General features: G+C 44.9%; 1 protein-coding gene across 1 annotated transcript in view; it reads right to left on the minus strand.

Annotated features, from left to right (window-relative positions):
• Fam186a (family with sequence similarity 186 member A) overlaps positions 1-19,444 on the minus strand; it is a 39,548-nt gene extending 20,104 nt beyond the window's left edge. The window contains exons 1-3 of the mRNA XM_042055743.1: positions 19,343-19,444; positions 2,695-2,911; positions 2,182-2,352 (exon numbers count right to left, since the gene is read on the minus strand). Of these exons, the coding sequence (XP_041911677.1) occupies positions 2,182-2,352; positions 2,695-2,884 (361 nt within the window). The 5' untranslated portion in view covers positions 2,885-2,911; positions 19,343-19,444. The remainder of the gene's footprint in view (positions 1-2,181; positions 2,353-2,694; positions 2,912-19,342) is intronic.
• Positions 19,445-22,275: the final 2,831 nt, after the last annotated feature.

Genomic DNA, 22,275 nt, shown 5'->3' on the forward strand with positions numbered 1-22,275 from the left:
CACCTGGGTTTGGTTTGCTCTTCAGTCAGGTACTCACTCTCTGCTGGATGTTGTAAACTGATGTGATGTTTTGCTGTCTGTGGCGCTTCTAGCTGCCTGCTCCTACCATTTCTTCCCTTTTGCTTGCAGCTTGTCTAAGAAGCTCACTCATTAGAAACGGAAAGCACGACTATCATAGATCATTCTCCAGACAGTACAGAACAAAGTGTATAGAAATCCCACTGGGAATAGTCTGAGGACAATTTTAAAGACAATTTAAAGTACAGTTAAAAAATAAAAGGGGCTCCCCACTGTCTGCTCTTGTAGAGATACCAGTTCCAATTCCAGCACCCACACGGAGCTCATCTGTAACTCCAGTTCTGGAGGGTTCTAACGCCCTCTGCTGGCCTCCTTGGGCATCAAGCATGCCTGTGGTGCACAGACACCCATGTATGTAAAACATCGGTACATATAAAGATATAATAATGCAAAGTTTATAGAAAAATAAAAGATGAGCTGGACGTGGCGGCATACATTTGCAGTCCTAGGACTCAGGAGGTAGTGAAGATAAAGAGTTCAAAGTCACTCTTAGCTACTTAGGAAGTTCAAGGCCAGCCCAGAACATATGAGAGTCTGTCTCAAAAAATAAAAACAAAAACCAAAGAGGTAGGGAGTAAAATGAAAGATGCAAAAGAACAAGTATTTTATAGATATTTTCACCAAATCCGAGTGGCTGAAAAGCACGTGTAATTTGGTCTCATTATTTATGAGGGATGTGAAATGTAAAACCCTGCAGGAAACACCTCTTCGTTAATGCTACCTCTTTGCTAATAAAAGAGAGTAATGAGTGCCAAGGATGCAGCAAGGCTAGAAATGCAAAACAGTGAACCACTTAGAAAACAGATGTTCTATTTGTCCACAGTACTGTACATGCACACACACAAACATGTGCCTCACAGAAACACGTATGTTTATAGCAGCAGTATTCAGAAAAGTCAAATGATGAAAGCATTCAAATATCCCCCAATTGGAACACATCTGACAACCATACACAAAGCTCAGCATAGAGGAGCAGACTGCCTGCGTTCCCTACGACACGGCTAAAGAAGCATCAGTCTGCCTGGAAGAAGACAGGCAGGACAATCCGTCCACAGCATCTAGGTGGAGTAGCTCACACTTGTAATCCCAGCACTTAGAAGGCTGTAACAGGAGAATTGTGAGCTCCAGGCCGGCCTGGATTGCATACCAACACTTTGTCTCAACAAAACAATACAAAAACCTACATATGATCTGTTCGTTTATATAAAATAATCCAAATAACTTTATTGAGACAAAATAGACTAATAGTTGTTGAGGACTGTGGCCGGGAATAAAGTCTGTCTACACATGAGCACAGATTTTTTTTTTAAATGGCTTTTTGAGACAGGGTTTCTCTGTAGCTTTGGAGCCTGTCCTGGAACTTGTTCTGGAGGCCAGACTGGCCTCCAACTCACAGAGATTCTCCTGCCTCTGCCTCCTAAGTGCTGGGATTAAATGCATGCACCACCACCACCTGAGCATAATGAAAATACTTTAAAATCAGACTGTCACGGGCTGGGGGGGTGGCCAATGATAGATTAACAAGTATGAGGCTCTGAGTTCAACCTCCAGTGTCACCACCAATCAGGAAAAGGCAATGATCACACAACTCTGAGAGTTTATGGAAATGAAGACAAACTGTTTTGGTTATCCAAGTAATTTTTGTTTAGGTCATGGGACCTATACATCTCTCACTAGGTTATTTTTGCCATTTTTTTGGATGTGGACATCTGATCTCACCTTTAATGAGTAGTTATATTCTTGTTTGATGTCACTGCAGTTTCTCATGTCATGGATGTCATGGAACAGATGGCACAAGTGCCTTTTATGGAATGCAAATTATACCTCAATAAAGATGTGTTTAAATTTTTGATTATTATTTTATGTATATGAGGTTTTTGTCTGAATATATGTTTGTGTGCCACGTACACGCAGTGCCTAAGGAAGCCAAAAGAAGACTGTTCCCTCGGCACCAGAGCTGCCATGTGGGTGCTGGGAACGGAACCCAGGTCCTCGGAAGAACACCTAGTGCTCTTACCCGCCAAGCCATCTCTCACTCGCCAGCAGAGCAGTGTTTTTGTAAAAAGTTAAGCTCCATTTCTAAGTATTACAAAGTACACTTACATAATTTTTTCTTTTGTCTCTTTTTTTCTTCGAAAAGCGACACGGTGATTTGACACAGAGTGCTGACATTGGTGTCGATGGCTTTCAGCGTTTCCGGCATGATCTCCATTTCTGCAGCCCAGTGGTAGTAATCGTCAATATCAATCTCGGCCACGTCGGACAGAAGGAAATCTTGAAGAGAGTGAGAGAAAACCATCTTACAGAAGAAACAACAACACAGTTATATCCATATAGGCTTCTGGTATATATAACATATATATATCATGGTTCCATTGGGGACTAGAGATATTTTGTGCTGCCCTGAGGCTTTTCTCTGTTAAGTGATTATACAGGAGGAGAACTGGAAGACCACAGAAGCCCTAATGTGAAATCAGCAAGTTAAGAGAATATCAGCCAGGTTAAAGCCCAGGGTTTGTTTCCCCCAAATGGCCCAGTTTTGCCTTCTTCATCTGGTTTAACTTCTTACTCTGTCATTAACTTTCTTCCTTCCCTCGGAAGCTATTAGACACTTACTCCATTCTTCCATCCAGGACAGCAGCTTGATGAGAATCCTTTCTCTCAAATCAATCGTATTAATGTATTCAGTTATCTTCTCTAAGAAAACCTTTCTCTTCTTTTTCTGGTTTTCTGTGAGGGAGCCCTTCCTCCCAGGGGATGAGCTGTCAATAGTGTAACGAGTCATTATCAGCTCCACTTTGTTCATTATGTGAATCAGCCGTGTAAGAATATCCTATAAAAAGGAGGAATAATACATTAGTTTGTGTGGTGGTTTGAATAAAAGGGTCCCCAAAGGTCCATAGGGAAAGGCAGTGTAGGAGGCGTGGCCTTGTTGGAGTGGGTGTGGCTTTGTTGGAGGAGGTGTGGCCTTGGAGTAGGTGTGGCTTTGTTAGAGGAGGTGTGGCCTTGTTGGAGTAGGTGTGGCTTTGTTGGAGGAGGTGTGGCCTTGGAGGAGGTGTGGCTTTGTTGGAGGAGGTGTGGCCTTGTTGGAGTAGGTGTGGCTTTGTTGGAGGAGGTGTGGCCTTGGAGTGGGTGTGGCTTTGTTGGAGGAGGTGTGGCCTTGTTGGAGTGGGTGTGGCTTTGTTGGAGGAAGGGCATCACTAGGGAGCAGGCTTTGAGGTCTCAGAAGCTCAAGCCAGGCCTAGTATGTATGTCACTGTCTCTTTCTACTTCCTGTGAATTCAGAGGCAGAACTCTCAGCGGTCTCTCCAGCACCATGACTGCCTGTGCCACCATGCTTCCTGCCATGATGACAATGGGATAAATCTCTGAACCCAACTAAATGGTTTCCTTTATAAGAGTTGCTGTGGTCATCCTGTCTCGCCACAGCAATAGAAACCCTAACAAAGACAGAAGTTGGTACCAGGGACTCAGCTATTGCGTGATAGACCTGGTTATATTTTTGTTTAGAGGAATGTAGATGGGGGCTTGGAATTAGAAAAGCAGTTGAACACTAAGTAGGTTTCATGGGCCATACTAGTGGGAGCATGGAAGACAGTGGTGCTGGGGGTGATTTGAACTGTGGGGGTCTAGTTCAAGAGATTTCAGAGAAGAATTTTAGTATGTTTCCTAGAGATGTTCTTATGATATTTTGGTTGGTTTTTGCTCTTATCCAAGAGTTTACCTGAGGCTAAAGGGAAGAGATTTGGACTAATTCCACTAGCAGAGAAACTGTTTTGTTTTGTTTTGTTTTGTTTTGTTTTGTTTTCTCACACACAATTTAAAAATCTTTTTTTTTTTTTTTCGAGACAGGGTTTCTCTGTGGCTTTGGAGCCTGTCCTGGAACTAGCTCTTGTAGACCAGGCTGGCCTAGAACTCACAAAGATCCCACTGCCTCTGCCTGGGATTAAATGTATGTGCCACCACCTCCTGATAGCAGAGAAACTATCAAACAGCCTAGTATAGACTCTGTTATATAATTATTAGTGTTCACTCTTATAAAGATTTATAATGCAAAGAAGCGAGCAAGGAAAAAAACAAAATACATCGAGGAGTAATGGGAGCCCCAGGAAAAAGAATGACGCTAAATCCTGTGTTCAAGGAGTTAAATGGATTAAAGCAAAGCCTGGTAGTAAACGGAATAAAGGGAGTGGTACCCTCAGTGCAGGATCCTACCCTGCTAAACATCCAACTTGTGAAAAGTAATTAAAGAAAAGCTTTGGTCCAGACATGGTGACACACACCTTTAATCCTAGCACTCAGGAGACAGAGGCAAGCAGATCTTTGAGTTCAAGCCCAGCCTGGTTTAAAGAACAAGTTCCAGGACAGCCAAGCTTAAGCAGTGAAGATAACCCACTGAGAATAGAAAGCTGGTGAAGATGTAACTAAACAAGGGAGGGGCCATGTTCTAGCCCCAGCAAGCATCAGAACTTGGCAGCTTTGGCCACGTGGTTCTAACTTTAGAGCTAAAGACGGAGACATGGGTTATGGAATCTCCCTCCATGGCTAAAGAGAGCTGCTGAGGCCAGGCATGTGTCTGTCAGCAGTGTCCCTGAATGGAGGCCTAGAGAGGCCGTTGTGTGAAGCTGTAAAAGAAAAGTCTGGATTTCTTGGGAAACTCCAAGATGTTGGAGATGCCAGGGCCGTGAGATACCTTCTGAGGAGAACTGCTAACAGGGATGGAACCTGCCCGGGAGAAAGAAGACTGTTGTAGTCAACAAGCTGAAAGGAGCTCAGGAGCATTTGGCATCAGACACGGAGATGCAGAGTCTGGCGTGTGCCCAGCTGGTTTTCAGTCTTGTCTTTGGTCAAATATTTCCTCACTATTCACCCTTCCCTTCCTTTGGGAACAGTGATGTCTGTCCTGTGCCATCATATGTTAGAAGTATGTGATCTGCTTTTTTATTTTGACTTTACAGGAAATTATTACAGTTAAGATATTTTATGAGTCTCAGAAGAGACTTTGTCCTTTGAAACAAGTTTGAGACTGGGATAGGCTGTGGAGACTTTTGAAAATTTTTAAAAAGTCTTGCTAGTTAGCCTGTCTAGGTAGGCTACATAGGGGGTTCGAAGCCAAACCCAGGTTACATAAAACCCTGTCTCAACAACTCTCCAAATAAGTGAAAAGAAGTAATTCTTTGGCATTCATCGTCTAGCAAGACTGAAGATCACTGGGTTTTGGGCTTTCCTGGGACCCAACTACAGAACTTTCATTAAAATAGCATTTGGTATCACTTACATCTCTCGACTGCCTCTGCATTATCTATAAAGCAAAATGACTAAAGGCAAACTGAATTACTTCCTTTTTGTGGAAGTGGGCCCTGTACCCAGGCCTTGCACATCCTATTCAGGAACCCTCTCAATAAGTTGGTGTGTTTGGAATCCCAACACATGGGAGATGAGGGCAGAAGGATCAGAAGTTCAAGGTTATCCTTGACTAGCCTGGGCTAAAATAGACTCTGTCTCAAACAAACAAACAAGCAAACAGTGAAAAACTGTAGGAACACACTTGTGAGAATTATCAGAGAGAAGAATTACTAGCATCTTCTAAAAGGTACTGAGGGGGCTGGTGAGATGGTTTAATCGGAAAAGGTGCTTGCTGCCAAAGTGACATCCGGGTTCCATCTCCAGATCCTACTAGTGGCAGGAGGGAACGGATTCCTAAGGGTTATCCTCTGACCTCCTCACAGTGCGGTGAAACGTGAGCCCTTGATCACACACACAACACCTGTGCTGATAAGCCTGTCATAATCTTGGCACAAGTAGGGTCATCTGGTGGCTTTTGTCAGGGTTCCCATTGCTGCAATGGAACACCATGACCAAAAGTAACCTGGGGAGGAAAGGGTTTATTTCACTCACGGTTCCATACAACAATTCACCACCAAAAGCAGCGAGGGCAGGAACCTAAGGCAGGAGCTGAAGCAGAAACCATGGAGAGGAGCTGCGGACTGGCTTGCTCACAGCCCAATCTCATGGAGGCCCTTTCTCAACTGAGGCTCCCTCCGGCCAGAGGAAATATCAGTTGGGAGAATGCCCCCATCAGACTGGTCTGTAGGCAAGCCTTTGAAGCCTGGGAAGATAGTACTGTGTCACCTAAGGCAGCAAACGGAGCAAGTCATAAAAAGCAAGCTAGTAGACCGCTCTCCTCCATGACCTCTGCTTCTTTCTGGCCTCCGGGTTCCTGCCTCGGCTTCCCCTGAAAATGGACTAGAACCCAAAAGCCAAATATGCCCTTTCCTCCCCAGGTTGCTGTTGGTCTTTCTCACAGCAACAGGAAAAGCAAACTAAACTGTACCAATAAAAAGGCATTGCTGTTGGTCGGACAATGGTGGTGCACGCCTTTAATTCCAGCACTAGGGAGGCAGACGCAGGCAGATCTTTGTGAGTTAGAGGCCAGCCTGGTCTATAAGAGCTAGTTCCAGGACAGCCAGGGCCACACGGAGAAGCCCCATCTCAGGGGGAAGAAAAGGCATTGCTGCTAGTTGTTCTTAACATTGCTACAATAAAGCTGAATTGGATTCAGGATCTATTTGTAGCTTTCACTTTTATTCAGTTTAACTTATATATGAAAGCCCATGTATTCTACTTCAAGTTAAATTTGACCTAGTACTTAAACATTGAGAGGCATGATATAATAATTGATTTCCTTTTATTTATTCATAGTCACATTAATTTTAATTTATATCTATAGTTGATAGAACATTTATGAATATATTTGTTTATTTGTTCTCTTTTTAAAAAAGATTTATTTATTTACCTATTTATTATAGAGTGTTCTACCTCCATGTATGCCTGCTTGCCAGAAGAGAGCATAGGATCTCCTTACAGATGGTTGAGCCACCATGTGGGTGCTGGGAACTGAACTCAGAACCTCTGAAAGAGCAGGCAGTGCTCTCAATCACTGAGCCATCTCTCTAGCCCCTGTTCTATTTTTGTTTGTTTGTGTTTTTTTTTTTTTTTTGGTTTTTCGAGACAGGGTTTCCCTGTAGTTTCCAGAGCCTGTCCTGGAACTAGCTCTTGTAGACCAGGCTGGCTTTGAACTCAGAGATCCGCCTGCCTCTGCCTCCCGAGTGCTGGGATTATCTATTTTTTTTAAGACAAGATTTCTCTGTGTAACAGCCTTGGCTGTCCTGGAACACTCTTTGTAGACCAGGCTGGTCTTGAACTCACAGAGATCTGCCTGTACTTGATTTGTATGGCCTATATACCTAGGTACTGGGATTAAAGGCGTGTGCAGCCACCACTCAGTATGAATGTAATTTTAAAAGAATCAAAGAAATGTTGGAAGCGTTTGAGAGCCAGCTGTAGACACATGCCTATAATTCCAGTGGGTGATGGCAGAGGGAACAGAGGTAGGAGGATTAGGAGTTTAAGGTCATTCCTGGCTACTAGTGGGTTCAAGGCCAGCCTGAGCTACACGAGATTCTGACTTAACAAAAATAAGGTGTTTTGAGAAGGCACAGTGGAGGCTGAGTGACTAAGAGAAATGATGAGTTCAATCTGCATACGAACTGAGTGAGGCTGTAACCCAATACCAAGGTGTGGAGACAGACGGTCCCCAGGAGACCACACACCAGCCATCTTACTGAAATAGTGAGCCTCAGATTTGGTGAGAGACTTCTCAAAGAAGGAGAGTCATTGAGGAAGACACCTGTGTCCTCCACTGGCCCCTGAGTGATAGTACATATCTTATGCATACTCCACACACGCGCACACACACCACACCTCTCTCTCTCTCTCTCTCTCTCTCTCTCTCTCTCTCTCTCTCTCTCTCTCTCTCAACACCACAGCCGCCCCCTCCATATAAAATATAGAATTCACAAAAAAATCGCCAGTAACCTCGACTATCAAACAGCCTTGAAGACTGTTGGAGGTTGTCAGTTCAGAACAGCAGGTGTATTACAGGGCCATACAAATCAAGTCCTGTCACTAGTGAGACAAGCTAATTATAGCCTGAAACAGAGAGGTCAACATTCAGAATGCACAGTCAGATCAACCCAAGACTGCCTGATGGGAAAAGCAATTTTTTAAAAAACATTTACTTATTTATTTACTTACTTATTTACTTATTATGTATATCGTGTTCTGACTGCGTGTATGCTTGCATCCACAAGAGGGCGCCAGATCTCATTACAGATGGTTGTGAGCCATCATGTGGTTGCTGAGAATTGAATCCAGGACCTCTAGAAGAACAGTCAGTGCTCTTAACGGAGCCATCTCTCTAGCCCAGGAAAAGCAATTTTTAAAAAGATGATATAAGAAAAACGTGTAAATGAATCCATTATATCTTTACCTTATATACATTTAACTCAAAATAGATTAAAAACTTAAATGTAAGGTATATATAAAGCTACAAAACAATTAGAAGAAAATATAGAGAAAACCTTTTTCTTCTGGTCTTCAAGACAGGGTTTCTCTGTGTAGCCCTGGCTGTCCTGGAACTTACTCTGTAGACCAGGCTGGCCTTGAACTCACAGAGATCCATCTGCCTCTGCTGGAATTAAAGGTGTCTGCCACCACCACCTGGCAATCCTCTGTTTCTTGAGAGCTGGATTTATAGGTGTGTGCCACCACCATGTGATCCAGTAATTCTTCCATGAATAGAACATGGGAAACGTGACCTGCTACCGGTTATTAACTGCTTACTAACCAGGCATAGTGGCATAGTACTTTAATCCCAGCACTTGAGAGGCAGAGACAGAAAGATCTTTTCGAGTTTGACACTAGCCTGCTGGTCTACAGAGTAAGATCCAGAACAGCCAGGGGTACATAGAAAGGCCCCATCTCAAAACTAACTAGACAGACAGACAGTGAGGTGGTTTGAAAGAAAATGGCCCCCAAAGGGAGAGGCATTATTAGGAGGTGTGACCTTGTTGAGGAAGTGTGTTACTGTAGGGGTGGGCTTTGAGGTCTCTTGCTCAAGCTTCCTTCAGTGTGACTTTCAGCCGATTCTTGTCACCTGCAAGATGTAGAACTCTCAAGGTAGTGGATGTACCTTGTCTGCCTGCATGCCACCGTGCTCCCTGCCATGGTGATAATGGACTGAATATCTGAAACTGTAAGCTGCCACCTCAATTAAATGTTTTCTTTATAAGAGTGGCCATGGTCATGGTGTCTCTTCACAGCAATAAAAACCTTAAGATAGATAGATAGGTAGGTAGGTAGGTCGGTAAGCAGGCAGGCAGGCTGATAGACAGACAGACAGATACTCTCCATGAGTGGAGAGAGTAAAGTCACAGAGAAGAGTCATGTGAAGCAGGACGAACCCAGAGATGCACATAGCAGTTCATCAATACCAAATGGCAGTTCTGTGCCACTTCCTACAGAAGATACAGTTAAAGGTTGCTGGGCCTTGTGTCTCAGGAGCTTCCCCTTCTCAATGCCCAGGACAACTACTATGGATTTTATTTTCTCCAGTTTTAGCCCTGTAATAAACTGAAAAAAAATTACCTTTACCTACTTTGTCCCCATTACCCAAATGGGGAAACTGAAAATTTCACTTTACATGAAAATATTCCATGTAATTTCCTAGGATTGGAATGCAGCTTGGCGGAGTGCTTAACTGGCATTTACATGAAGTTGTGGGTTCCATCCCCAGCAACGCATAAAACCAAGTGTGGTGATACACTCCTGTAATCCCAGCACTTGGGAGATAATAGCAAAAGGATTAGAAGTTTGAGGTCATCTGTGGTTACAAAGTGAGTTAGAGGCCAGCTACAGTGCCTATGAACACAATGGACGGTATGTACCCAGCTACAGTGCCTATGAACTACAATGGACGGTGTGTACCCAGCTACAGTGCCTATGAACACAATGGACGGTGTGTACCCAGCTACAGTGCCTATGAACTACAATGGACGGTGTGTACCCAGCTACAGTGCCTATGAACTACAATGGACGGTGTGTACCCAGCTTCAATGCCTGTAAAACTTTAAGACAATTCTGAGCCATTTCTGACAATTCTGAACCCTCTCAGCTTCCGTGCCTTAGTGCTTCCCCTCCTCCCCTGGGAACCAAGGACTTAACAGCTACACATGCACATATGTTCTCCAGAAATTGGGGCAAGATAACTTTTAAGATATTGACTCAGTTCCTGAACAATTACCCATACACATGTTTTGATTCAGTCCCCTGGGAAATGGGGTCAAAATGACCTCTTACCTCATCTAATCTGGCAACAGGTCTCCAGCCAATTATTGGTAATAGCCCTTTCAAATAAGCCAATCATAATAGCCAAAGAACAACCCCCCTTGCTTCTGTGGCCTTCTCCTTTAAAAGTAGCCTGTACCAGCTATTCAAGGTCTCTCGGCTTCCCAAATGCTGAGGGACCCTGTCATGACAGAATTAATAAAATCTTCATGCTTTTGCATCAGCTGTGGTGTGAGGGGTGGTCTCTGGGGGTGACTCCTCCTCGGTGTTTGGACTCTAGAGTCCAACATGCCTATGAACACAATGAATGGTGTGGACCCAGCTACAATGCCTATGAACACAATGAACGGCATGGACCCTAAAGGTGCAACAGTGGCTCTCATACCTCAGTGGCAGCCAATATCCCTCTAATTTGGATTTAAAACTCACTCAACTGGAAGGAAATCATTCCTGGTATTGGAAACCTAGCCAACTCCTTGGAGCTAGTGAGGTCCTGGGTCCTGGGGGAAAACCTACAACTGCCATTTTACTAAACTAGCATAATCTCCATCTGCAGCCTAAGTATTTTTGCTTATACCCACTGTTATGATTTCAGCCACAATATGGCTGACACTTCCGAGTTCCAGGTCCACGCATGTGCAGACAAGCTCTCAGGCATGACCCACGTCATGATCACCTGATCACCTGTTTACTCCACTGTTATCCCATCTTCATTCCGTATTATGAGATTTTACTGACTACTCATTACCTCAGCCATGTGCCAATTCATGCCCACCACCGATTGAAATAAGAGATCAGAAAAAAAAATAAATAAATAAATTTAAAAAAAAAGAGAGAGATCAGGTACTATTCTCTCCCCCCAGATGAACACCCCTCACCCCTTTCTCCTAAATGGCAGGGCCCCTTTAAAGTAATTCTTGTAACTTCCACAGCTGCCAAGCTCGAGGGACTCTCTCATTGGATCCACCTGTCCCCTTTTACTCTTCCAGCTCAAGATTCCCCCTCATGTATGGTAACTCAAACAGGGCCCTGTTCCCTTAAGTTCCAGAGGGCACCAAGATCAGCCACTCTTTCTCCAGTTCCAGAAAAATAAGTCTCATCACTGTACTCAACTCTCCTGTGCCAAAAACTCTGTATAAGCTGTTATTACAAGGGCCATCATTAAACATAGAGCGGGAGAGACAAGGACTGTCAAAAGCCCAGATGGTAAGAAACAATAACAAGTTTGGGGACATTCACAGCCCAGACTCCAAAAACTCACAAAACAAACTTTAGCATAACAGCTTTATCACCTACTGCAGCAGTGTCTCCTGGATGTTTAGGAGAACTAATGCCTTAATTTGCTTCAGGTAAAACAGTGAGGGATCTAATAATTTCTCCTTCTTTTCCTCCCTCCTCCCCACTGTTTTCTATTCCAATACCATACCATCGTAATCATAAGCTGTTAATATGTCTAAAATTTATTTCTTTTCAAACATTTTTTCATAAGCTCCAGGGAGCCAATTGGACCTATCTAAACGGACCAGACTCGCCCAGAATAAGTATCATTTAATTCTCCCCTTATAATTCCTGGTCTCAGAAATCCCTGGGAAATTTCCTCCTCCACCCCCAACCCCCTCCCCCATCTTCCATCTTGGAACTCTCTTTCCTTAACCACCAGGACCTAAGTTTTTTTCCAGACATAATTTTCTGCCTCTCCAGCATCTTGAGAGGTGCAAGCTGCCAGCCAGCCAGCCAGTTCCACAGAGCCCAGAAAAAACACAAAAGTAATCAGCCACCCCAGGACGTGGTCAAACATCTCAACTCTCCCACGCCCACAAAATCAGCAGGAAGCAGTCACGAGAGACCTTATGATGTCCCATTCCCATTAAAGACCCCAAACTCCCCAAATTTTTATAATAAACAAAAGGGTGGAATGTTATGATTTCAGCCACAATATGGCTGACACTTCTGGGTTCCAGGGCAACGCATGCGTGGACAAGCCCTCAGGCGTGACCCACTGTGTGGCATGATTGCATCATCTACATATAAAGCAACCACGTGAGCCCTTGTGCGCATGCGTGAGTTCCATCATTTGTGTATGACGTAGCCACGTCATCCCCTTGTGTGCATGTGCTAGGCAGCCTTTAAAAGCCGGACGCACCATCTCCAGCTCTCTACACACTGACCTCACCAGTCCTGTAAGTCCTAAGCGGGTTTGTTGCGTCTTCCACGTTTCCTTCTCACTTGCACCAGGTAATTTCACCCACAGATAAGTGTAGCTACCGCTCACCAAAGATGTAGACCATTAAGGAAAACCACAACTGATCAAATACAGAGAACAAGTGATTGTGTGGTTCCCCGGGTGACAACACAACTCCTGCACCAAACACTCAGGAAACACCCGGGTGATCCACGGACAACACGACTCCTGCACCAAACACTCAGGAAACACCCGGGTGATCCACGGACAACACGACTCCTGCACCAAACACTCAGGAAACACCCCGGGTGATCCATGGACAACAACTCCTGCACCAAACACTCAGGAAACACCCTGGGTGATCCACGGACACAACTCCTGCACCAAACACTCAGGAAACACCCTGGGTGATCCACGGACAACAACTCCTGCACCAAACACTCAGGAAACACCCGGGTGATCCACGGACAACACGACTCCTGCACCAAACACTCAGGAAACACCCCGGGTGATCCACGGACAACAACTCCTGCACCAAACGCTCGGGAAACACCCGGGTGATCCACGGACAACAACTCCTGCACTAAACACTCAGGAAACACCCGGGTGATCCACGGACACAACTCCTGCACCAAACGCTCGGGAAACACCCCGGGTGATCCACGGACAACACGACTCCTGCACCAAACGCTCGGGAAACACCCTAGAAGAGAGAGCAGAAAAATTATAGGATCCAGAGAAACAGGACATCTGCTGTGAGATTGTGTCTCCTAGAAGTGTCAGGGAAAATACACCCAGGAAGTACAATAACACACTGCCTAAACAAGGCCTGGACAAGGACAACACCAGTAGTTGTGCTCATGTTCAAGTGGGGATATCTCACAGGACCCCAACTCTAGACAAAGACTCTAAACCCAAAGGATTTTGAGTGAGAGAAATAGTTTTCTCCAGGGAAGAGCCCCTCCAATTGGTTATCAAATATCAAATGGTCAGTCCTGAAAATATATACATACAAGTAACAATATACAGACTGCACAGGTTGTATCTATATATTTAGGGATACACACACACACACATACACATTAAATAACAAAGAAGAGGCCAGAGGCCTTGAATTAGAGAGAGAATAAGAGAGGAGGGGCTGAAAGGGAGGAAAGGAAAAGGAGAAAATGATGTTGTGTGTGTGTGTGTTTTGTTTGTTTTTGAGACAGGGTCTCTCTATGTAGTCCTGGCTGTCCTGTAACTCTCTTTGTAAGACCGCTGGCTTTGAACTCATAGAAATCTGCCTGCTTCCCTCTGCCTTGTGAGTGCTGGGATTAAAGGTGGGTGCCAGTATCCCCAACTATCTAATTATATTTTAATTAAAAAAAATTTTAAGCTAAAATATTTAGGAGAAATGGGAAAATTCTTCAACACATACAACTTGCTAAAACTAAGGCACAAATAGATTTTTAATAAGAAACATCATAAACAGAACTATAACAAGCAATGAGAATTTTTTTTTGAGACATGATCTCATGTAGCTCTGTATGGCCTGGAACTCACTCTACAGACCAGGCCACATAGAACTCACAGAGATCCACCTGCTTCTGCTTCTCAAGTGCTGGGAGTAAAGGCTTGTGCCACCATACACAGCCACTGAAGTAGTAATTTTCAAATATTTCCACAAAGAAAAGCCTGGAACCGAACACGTTAACTGCTGAATCTCCTAGTCTTTTAAGGAAGACCCAACACCAAGGCTTGGGGGTGATTTTATAAAGTAAAAAGGGAAAGAGCAGTCGGGCGTTGGTGGTACACGCCCTTAATCCCAACACTTGGGAGGCAGAGGCAGGGGGATCTCTGTGAGTTCAAGGTCAGCCTGGTCTACAGAGCGAGTTCCAGGACAACCAGGGCTGTTACATAGAGAACCCTGTACTGAAAAACAAACAAACATAGGGAAAAAGCACTATCTTTCCTCCTACAAACCAGGACCATGCCAGCCCCCATGGATGAGGACACAGCAAAAGGGAGAAGTGTAAATAAAAAGTTTCTTAACAAAATACCTGCAAACTGAATTCAAGACTATATTGGGAAAATCACACTTCATTGGTATGTCAGTTTCAGCCCAAGAATGCGAGCTTGGTTCAACAAATGTGAATCAAGAGGTGTAACACACCGTATACTCTCCTCCAGGGACTGAAATCACAGGGCCGTGTCTGTAGAAACAAAACAAAACAACAAAACAAAAAACCTGGCATTTGACAAAGTTCAACATGCCTTCATGATAAAGGTGCTGAAGAAACTAGGAATGGAAGGAATGTACCCTGATACAATAGCACATATCTGAGAAACCTGTAGCCAACACTATACTAAATGGAGAAAAAAAATGAGGAAAGCATTTCCTGTAAAATCTAAGAGTCAAAGTGCTCACTGTATATGCTCTGGCCAACATATTGCATACATTCTTAGCTGGAGCAATTTGCCAAGAGAAAGAGAAGGGATCCGTGGTGGTTTGAATGAGAATGGCCCCCACAGGCTCATATATTTGAACGCTGGTTGCTAGTTGGTTTTGGGGGATTAAGAGGTGTGGCCTTGTTGGAGCAAGTGTATCACTGGGAATGGGCTTAGAGGTTTCAGAAGCCCATGCCTGGCCCAGTCTCACTCCTGCCACAATTTATGTTCTCAGTGGCTGCTCCACCACTATGCCTGCATTACTGCTGCCATGTTCCCCACCTTGTTGGTCATGGATTCACCTTCTGAAACTGCAAACAAGCCCCCAACTAAATGCTTCCTTTTTTAAGCTGTTTTGGTCTTAGTGTCTCTTCACAGCAACGGAAAAGCAGCAAAGTTAGGATACAAATAGGAAAGAGAGAATTCCTACTATCCCTAGTCAAAGAGGCCATGGTATACTGAAGGACTATACAGACTCCACCAGAACAGGCTCCACTGGATCTGATAAGTACTTTCAGCAAAGTTGCAGAGTACAAATTAGCATACAAAATACAAAACTCAATAGCTTTTCTACATACCAGTGTTGGGGAATATTATTTTAAGATGTGTTACATTTATTTATGATGCAGAACATTTGTTTAATGATGCAAAGATGTGTTGCTTTCTTTTATATTGCATTTGATTAACTCGGTAAAGCTGTGTTTCTTTGCCTGTCTAAAACATCTAATTGATCTAATAAAGAGCTGAACAGCCAAAAGCAAGGAGGAGAAAGGACAGGCAGGACCGGCAGGCAGAGAGAATGAATATGAGAAATCTGGGCAGTGGAGAAGAGTGAGAAAAGGAGCCAACCGCACAAACCAGAAGCAAGCCGGGCTGTGGTGGTGCACGCCTTTAATCCCAGCACTCGGGAGGCAGAGGCAGGCAGATCTCTAAGTTAGAGGCCAGCCTAGTCTACAAGAGCTAGTTCCAGGACAGGCTCTAGAAACTACAGGGAAACCCTGTCTCGAAAAACCAAAAAAAAAAAAAAAAAAAAAAACAAAACAGAAGCAAGTGGATCTCTGTGAGTCTGAGAGCAACCTGGTTTACAGAGTGAGTTAAAAAAAAATAAATTCTTTTATTTGTTTGTTTTTTATTTATTGTTTATTTGTTTGTTTTGAGACAGGGTTTCTCTGTGTAGCTTTGGAGCCTGTTCTGGCACTCCCCTCTGCTGGCCTCAAACTCACAGAGATCCGCCTACCTCTGTCTCTTGAGTACAGTTGGTATCTGTTTGCAAAGGAAAAATGAGTCTTCTCCAGTGGGGTCTCTCTGAGTACCTTAAGCACACTTCAAAGTAGACCCCACAGAGTAGCTGACAATACAAAATTAACTCAATGGTATTTTTTGTTAACTTTTTATCTCCTATAGATTTTGGAGGGCATTTTTTGTCTTATTGGTTTTGTACTTGTGTATTTTGATTTCTAATTTTGTACTTTTGTGGTGATTTTTCTTGGGTTTTCTGGGGTGTGTGTGTGTGTGTGTGTGTGTGTGTGTGTATATTTTTTTTGAAACAAGATTTTTAGCCCAGGCTGGTCTCAAACTCACAGAGATCGCCCTGCCTTTGCTTCACAGGTGCTGGGATAAAAAGCATGCATCACCACCCAGTTTAACACTTTCTTTTATACATTGCCTTGGTCATAGTAGTTTATCACAGCATTAAAAAAAAAAAAGCTAAGAAGAAGTTGGTACCAGGAGTGGGGTGTTACTGTGACAGGCCAGACCATGCTGGCTTTCGGCGTAATGTGGAGGACTTTGGGACATCAGATTAGGAAAGTGTCTGAATACTATAAGCAGGATTTAATGGAATACCCAAGTAGGAGCTGGGGCAACAAAAGTGCTGAGAGGGATGTGGATTATGGAGGACCAACTCAAGAGCTTAGTACTTAGAACATTAGTAACTTGGCTAGAGGCCAGTCTTGTGATATTTTGACAAAGAATGTGGCTGCCTTCTGCCTTTGTCCCAAGAATCTGCCTCAGTCTAAATATAAAAATCGTGGACTAATTTCTTTGGGGGAGGAGATTTCAAAGCAGGCTAATATTCAAACCCAGGACAAACAGATCAGGTGCCTATTAGCATATCAAAGCAGACTCTGGCCACCAGGTTCTCCCAGCATTCCTCTGTCCCTACTTGTTACAGGACCCTCCTGGCCAAAGCCCTACCCTACCATGACCTCCCCAGTCCGTTGCTCAGGGCTGCCCTTCCAATATACTCCTATGTATTCTAGCTATTTGGCTACCCCAACCCCTTTTGGCCCGTTTGCCTTTTTGGTCTCTTGGTCCATGCAGCCCCTCCTGGTTGGTGGCTCTTCTCTTGTCCTCACAAGGCCCAGCTCAGTCTGGCCATGTTCATCCGGACTCCACTTTATGTAATCCCAGCCTCGGCCTCCACCCTTGAACCTTGACCCCTCCTCAGGAAAGGTCAAGACCACTCCCACAGGCTATTTAAACTGCTCCTCAGAAAATAAACATGGTTTTCCCTCTTCCTCTCCAGTGGTCGGTGGTTGCACTGGCAGCTTCCCATTTCCTAACGTCTTAGAGATCCCACCAAGGGTTTTTTTTTTTTTTTTTTTTTCCTGCGGACCCATGGCCACATGTTGGGAACATCCTTACCCCCCTGCTCTCCACCAGGTTAAAACCGGCTTCCGGGCTAGATTGGCTTCGTCTTGGTGAGTCCCTTTCTCTTGTCTATGCTACTAGGATTTTGGGGAACGTGTTCGTGTTTACTTTTGTTGATTTCGGGCTTTTGTTGAAGACATGGTCCGCACCAAAAGCCTGACCCATGCGGCGAAAGCTGAGACTTTAGCTGAAGTGAATTTTGTTTGTCCAGGACACCTGACATTCAACTTTCACAGCCCCGTTTTGGCTCAAGAGCTATTTCAGCAGACGCGCTGTAATAGAATTGAGCCACACAAGTGGACATAGACTTTTAAAATGGGCGCTTGCAATTCAAAGCCAGATCCGTTATCACCCCTGGACTGCCTCTTACAAAATCTTTATAAATTGGGACTGTCCGATACAATCTGTCCCAAGCAGCTATTTTCTCTGTGCACTAAGATTTGGCCTCAATACGATCTTAACAATGGAACGCGATGGCCACCAGAGCGAAGCCTTGAGCTTGCCGTCCTCCGGGACCTAGAAAATTTTTGTCACTGTGGGGACAAATGGACAGAGCTCTCCTATGTCCATGGTTTCTGGGCACTGCCCTTTCACCCCTCCCTCAGTAGCCAGTGTCTCGCAGCACCGGTTTTGGTCACTAGGATCATGGCGCCTCTAGATTCCCGGTCATCTGGGAATTGGGATCCAGATAGTTCAGCCTTGACCATGCAGCCAGAAGCACTGGCCCCTCCCCCACTCCCTCGAACCCCCATTACCCAACCCTCTCCTGTGGAGTATAGGACTCTCACCCCTTATTCTCAAAGGGGCGGGAAGAAATTTCCTAGCAGAATGTTTTCCCTGGAAGATAGTGGCCTTCCCCCTCTCCCCCCCCCCTCCCGGGAGATCCTGAGCACAAGGTCAGCTAGCCACCTGGTGATTAAAAAAAAAAACAAGGGGGGGGGGAGATGGCTCAGAGGTGAGTACTGGCTGATCTTTCAGAGGTCCTGAGTTCAATTCCCAGCAACCTCATGGTGGCTCACAACCATCTGTAATGAGATCTGGTGCCCTCTTCTGATGTGCAGGCAAACATGCAGGTAAAATGCTATATACTAGATAAATAAATAATGAAAAAAACCAAGGAGAAAGCTGACTTAGCAGGATGGGAGGGAGCAAAAGTCCTTGCACCCATGCCAAAGGAGCTTCAAAAAGCCTCTTTGTAGTTATGCCTTTAAAAGCTTACCCCATAGAGGAGACACAACTCCTCTCTCTAGAGACCTCGTTGCAATGGGGTTTTGGAGACAGGGGTTCTCCACATTCCTCTCTGCACCCACACTCACCTACTCCCTCCCTAGCCAAAGCTGAAGTTCAAGGTCAACTTTCCCCTAACCCATCTTCCTCCCCTCCTCCCCTCCCCCCCACCGCAGCACTGGGTTAACCCCTCCAATCCTCCCCTTCCCTCCCCCACATCTCCTCTCATATCAGATCCCACCATAACCCTGCCCTTCTCTGCCCTCTCCAGGAAGTAGCAGGAGTTGATGGCATTATTAAAGTCCATGTTCCCTTTTCTCTTTCAAATCTTTCTCAAATAGAAAAGTGGCTGGGTTCCTTTTCTGCTAATCCTTTTGCTTATATTAAAGTTTCCTATCTGTTCCAGGCCTACGAGCTAACCTCACATGACTACTATGTCATCCAAGCTTCTAGTCTCACTCCTGAGGAGCGAAGTAGAATTCAGGCAGCAGCTAGACAATATGCAGACCAGACTCATCTGGTAGACAGTATGGTCCCTGTGGGGGAAGTGACTGTCAGCCACAGAACCACACTGGGACTACCAACCTGGCCAAAGCTGCTGACAGAGGCGGGACACCATGGTTCGTTGCCTCCTTCAGGATATGGAAATGGTCTCGGAAAAAGTAGTTAACTTTGACAAACTTCAAGAGATCACACAGCTAGCTGACAAAAACACAGCGATTTTTAAAATCAATTACAAGAGACCATAGTCCAATATACCAGGCTGGACCCAGCCTCCCCAGTGGGAGCACAATCCTGGCTCCTACTTTATTTCTCAGCCAGCACCAGATATTAGAAAAAAGTTTAAACCGGGCAATGGTGGCACACACTTTTAATCCCAGCACTCAGGAAGCAGAGGTAGGCAGATCTCTCTGAGTTTGAGGCCAGCCTGGTCTACAAGAGCTAGTTCCAGGACAGGCACCAAAGCTACAGAGAAACCCTGAACCCTGTCTCAAAAAAAAAAAAAAAAAAAAAAAAAAAAAAAAAAAAAAAAAAAAAAAAAAAAAAAAGAAAGAAAGAAAGAAAGAAAAAAGTTTAAAAAGGCTGAGGAAGGTTCCCAAACCCCCATATAAGAATTGCTGAAAATGGTCTTTAAAGTTTTTAATGCCCGAGAAGACACAGCTGAGTCTTCCCGACAGACAAGGCTGTAACAGGCAGCAATGCTGCAGGCCCAAGCCTTAGCAGCTGCCCTAAGGCCACTGGAAGGGGCACAGGGGAAGTCAGCCACGAGGCTCCATCCTGGCAGAGCTCAGCCCATGTCAACCTCGCCGGCAGTCGGCTTCAAATGTGGTCTAAATGACCACTTGGCACGATATTGCCCTGGGCCTCCTGTGAGGCCATACCTTATCTGCCAGCAATCTGGACACTAGAAATAACAATGCCCCTGTGCGGGCTTGTCCTCTATGCCATGCCACAGAGGTCCAGCCTCACCAACATCAGCAAGTGAGCCTGTGCCAGTCTTCAAACTTCTCGGACTTGCAGAGGATTGATGCAGCCCAGACGTGGTGACCCCCATAGCCCTCTCCGAGCCTAGGGTAATGCTACAGGTCCATTGCTTTTCTTCTAGACACGGGAGCTACGTACTCTGTTTTAACATCTCACTCAGGCCTTATGTTCCCCTAACCAATTTCAGTTATGGCAGTAGATGGGACCTGTTCCTCCCCACTTAAAACTTTGCAACTGCCTTGCATTCTTGCAGGACAATTTTTCTCTCATTCTTTCCTAGTGATACCTACTTGCCCTGCACCTCTACTTGGTCAGGATATTCTCAGTCGCTTCAGAGCCACAATCACTTTGGCCCCCGCCACTCTCCTGAGTCACACTTTTTTCTCACTTTAATAGCCTCACAGGTCCCTACCCCAGACTGTTCTGTCACTACTCTCCCTGATCCAGTAGGTTCCCAAGTATGGGACGACACTTCCACTCCTATGACTGCTACTCACCACCAGCCAGTGCTAGTTTGCCATAAAGACCCTTCATCCTTTCCTTCCAGACCCCAGTTTCCTATTTCTGAAACCCACCACCAAGGCCTTAAGCCTATCATCACCGTCTCCTATCTCAAGGACTTTTCCTATTGACTCACCCTATAACACTCCAGTTCTTCCCATGTGTAAGTTCTCTGGTGTTTACTGCTTGGTTCAAGACCTCCACCTCATAAATGAGGCAGTTATTCCAGTTTACCCGCTGGTTAACAACCCACATAATCTCCTGTCTAACATCCCTCCTACCATCTCCTACTTTGATATGGGATTCCCCTTTGTATGCTGTGAATATCATTGGTTAATAAAGGACTGCTTTGGACCTATAGCAGAGCAGAACTTAGATAGGCAGGGAAAACTAAACAATGCTGGGAGAAAGGAGGAAGAGTTGGAGAGAAGCCATGGAGCCGCCACCAGAGACAGATGCTGGGAACTTTACTGGGTAAGCCACTGCCACGTAGCAATACACAGATTAATGGAAATGGGTTAAATTAAGATATAAGAGTTAGCCAATAAGAAGCTAGAGCTAATGGGACAAGCAGTGATTTAATTAATATAGTTTCTGTGTGATTATTTTGGGGCTAAGCAGCCAGAAACTAACTAGTGGCCTTCCTTGCAATAAATGGTGATGTGGGATTCCCCTCTATATGCCATGAATACCATTGGTTAATAAAGGACTGCTTTGGATCTATAGCAGGGCAGAACTTAGATAGGTGGGAAAAACTAAGCTGAATGCAGGGAGAAGGGAGGCAGAGTCAGGGAGAAGCCATGTAGTCCCGCTAGAGATAGATGCCCGAACTTTTCCAGGTAAGCTACAGCCTTGTGGCAATACACTGAACACTAGAAATGAGTTAAATTAATATGCAAGAACTAGTCAATAAAAAGTTAGAGCTAATGGGCCAAGCACTGATTTAATTAATACAGTTTCTGTGTGATTATTTTGGTTCTGGGCAGCCAGGCCGAACAAACAGCCTCCTCTCACAAGGCTCCTCTACTGTTCTGGACATAAAAGATGCCTTCTTTACTGTCCCTTTACACCTTGACTCATACTCCCTTTTTGCCTTCACGTGGGAGGACCCCGACTCCTGGTCCTCCAGACAGCTTACATGGACTGTTCTCCCTCAGGGTTTTCGGGACAGCCCTCATTTCTTTGGCCAAGCTCTGGCTTGAGATTGCTCAAACTTTGACGCAGGTTCTAGCATGCTCCTCCGATATGACGACGACCTGCTTCTCTGCAGTTCTACACTGTCTCTGTCCCAACAGGCCACCTCTGTGCACGACCCTCCCACCACCTCCTACTTTACTGTTCTGGACCTAAACCATGCCTTCTTTACTGTCCTAAACTTCCTCAGATCCCTGGGATATCGAGTCTGACCAACTAAGGATCAGATGTGCTCTCCTACAGTGGTGTTTAACTTAGCCCAGAGTCTAAAACCCTCACCTCTGACAGGGTCCAGGCCCTGTGGGATTTACAGCCTCCAACCACAGGGGCTCAAATCC

This window comes from Arvicola amphibius, chromosome 9 (genome assembly GCF_903992535.2).
Source record: "Arvicola amphibius chromosome 9, mArvAmp1.2, whole genome shotgun sequence".
In the NCBI taxonomy this organism is placed as follows: Eukaryota; Metazoa; Chordata; class Mammalia; order Rodentia; family Cricetidae; genus Arvicola; species Arvicola amphibius.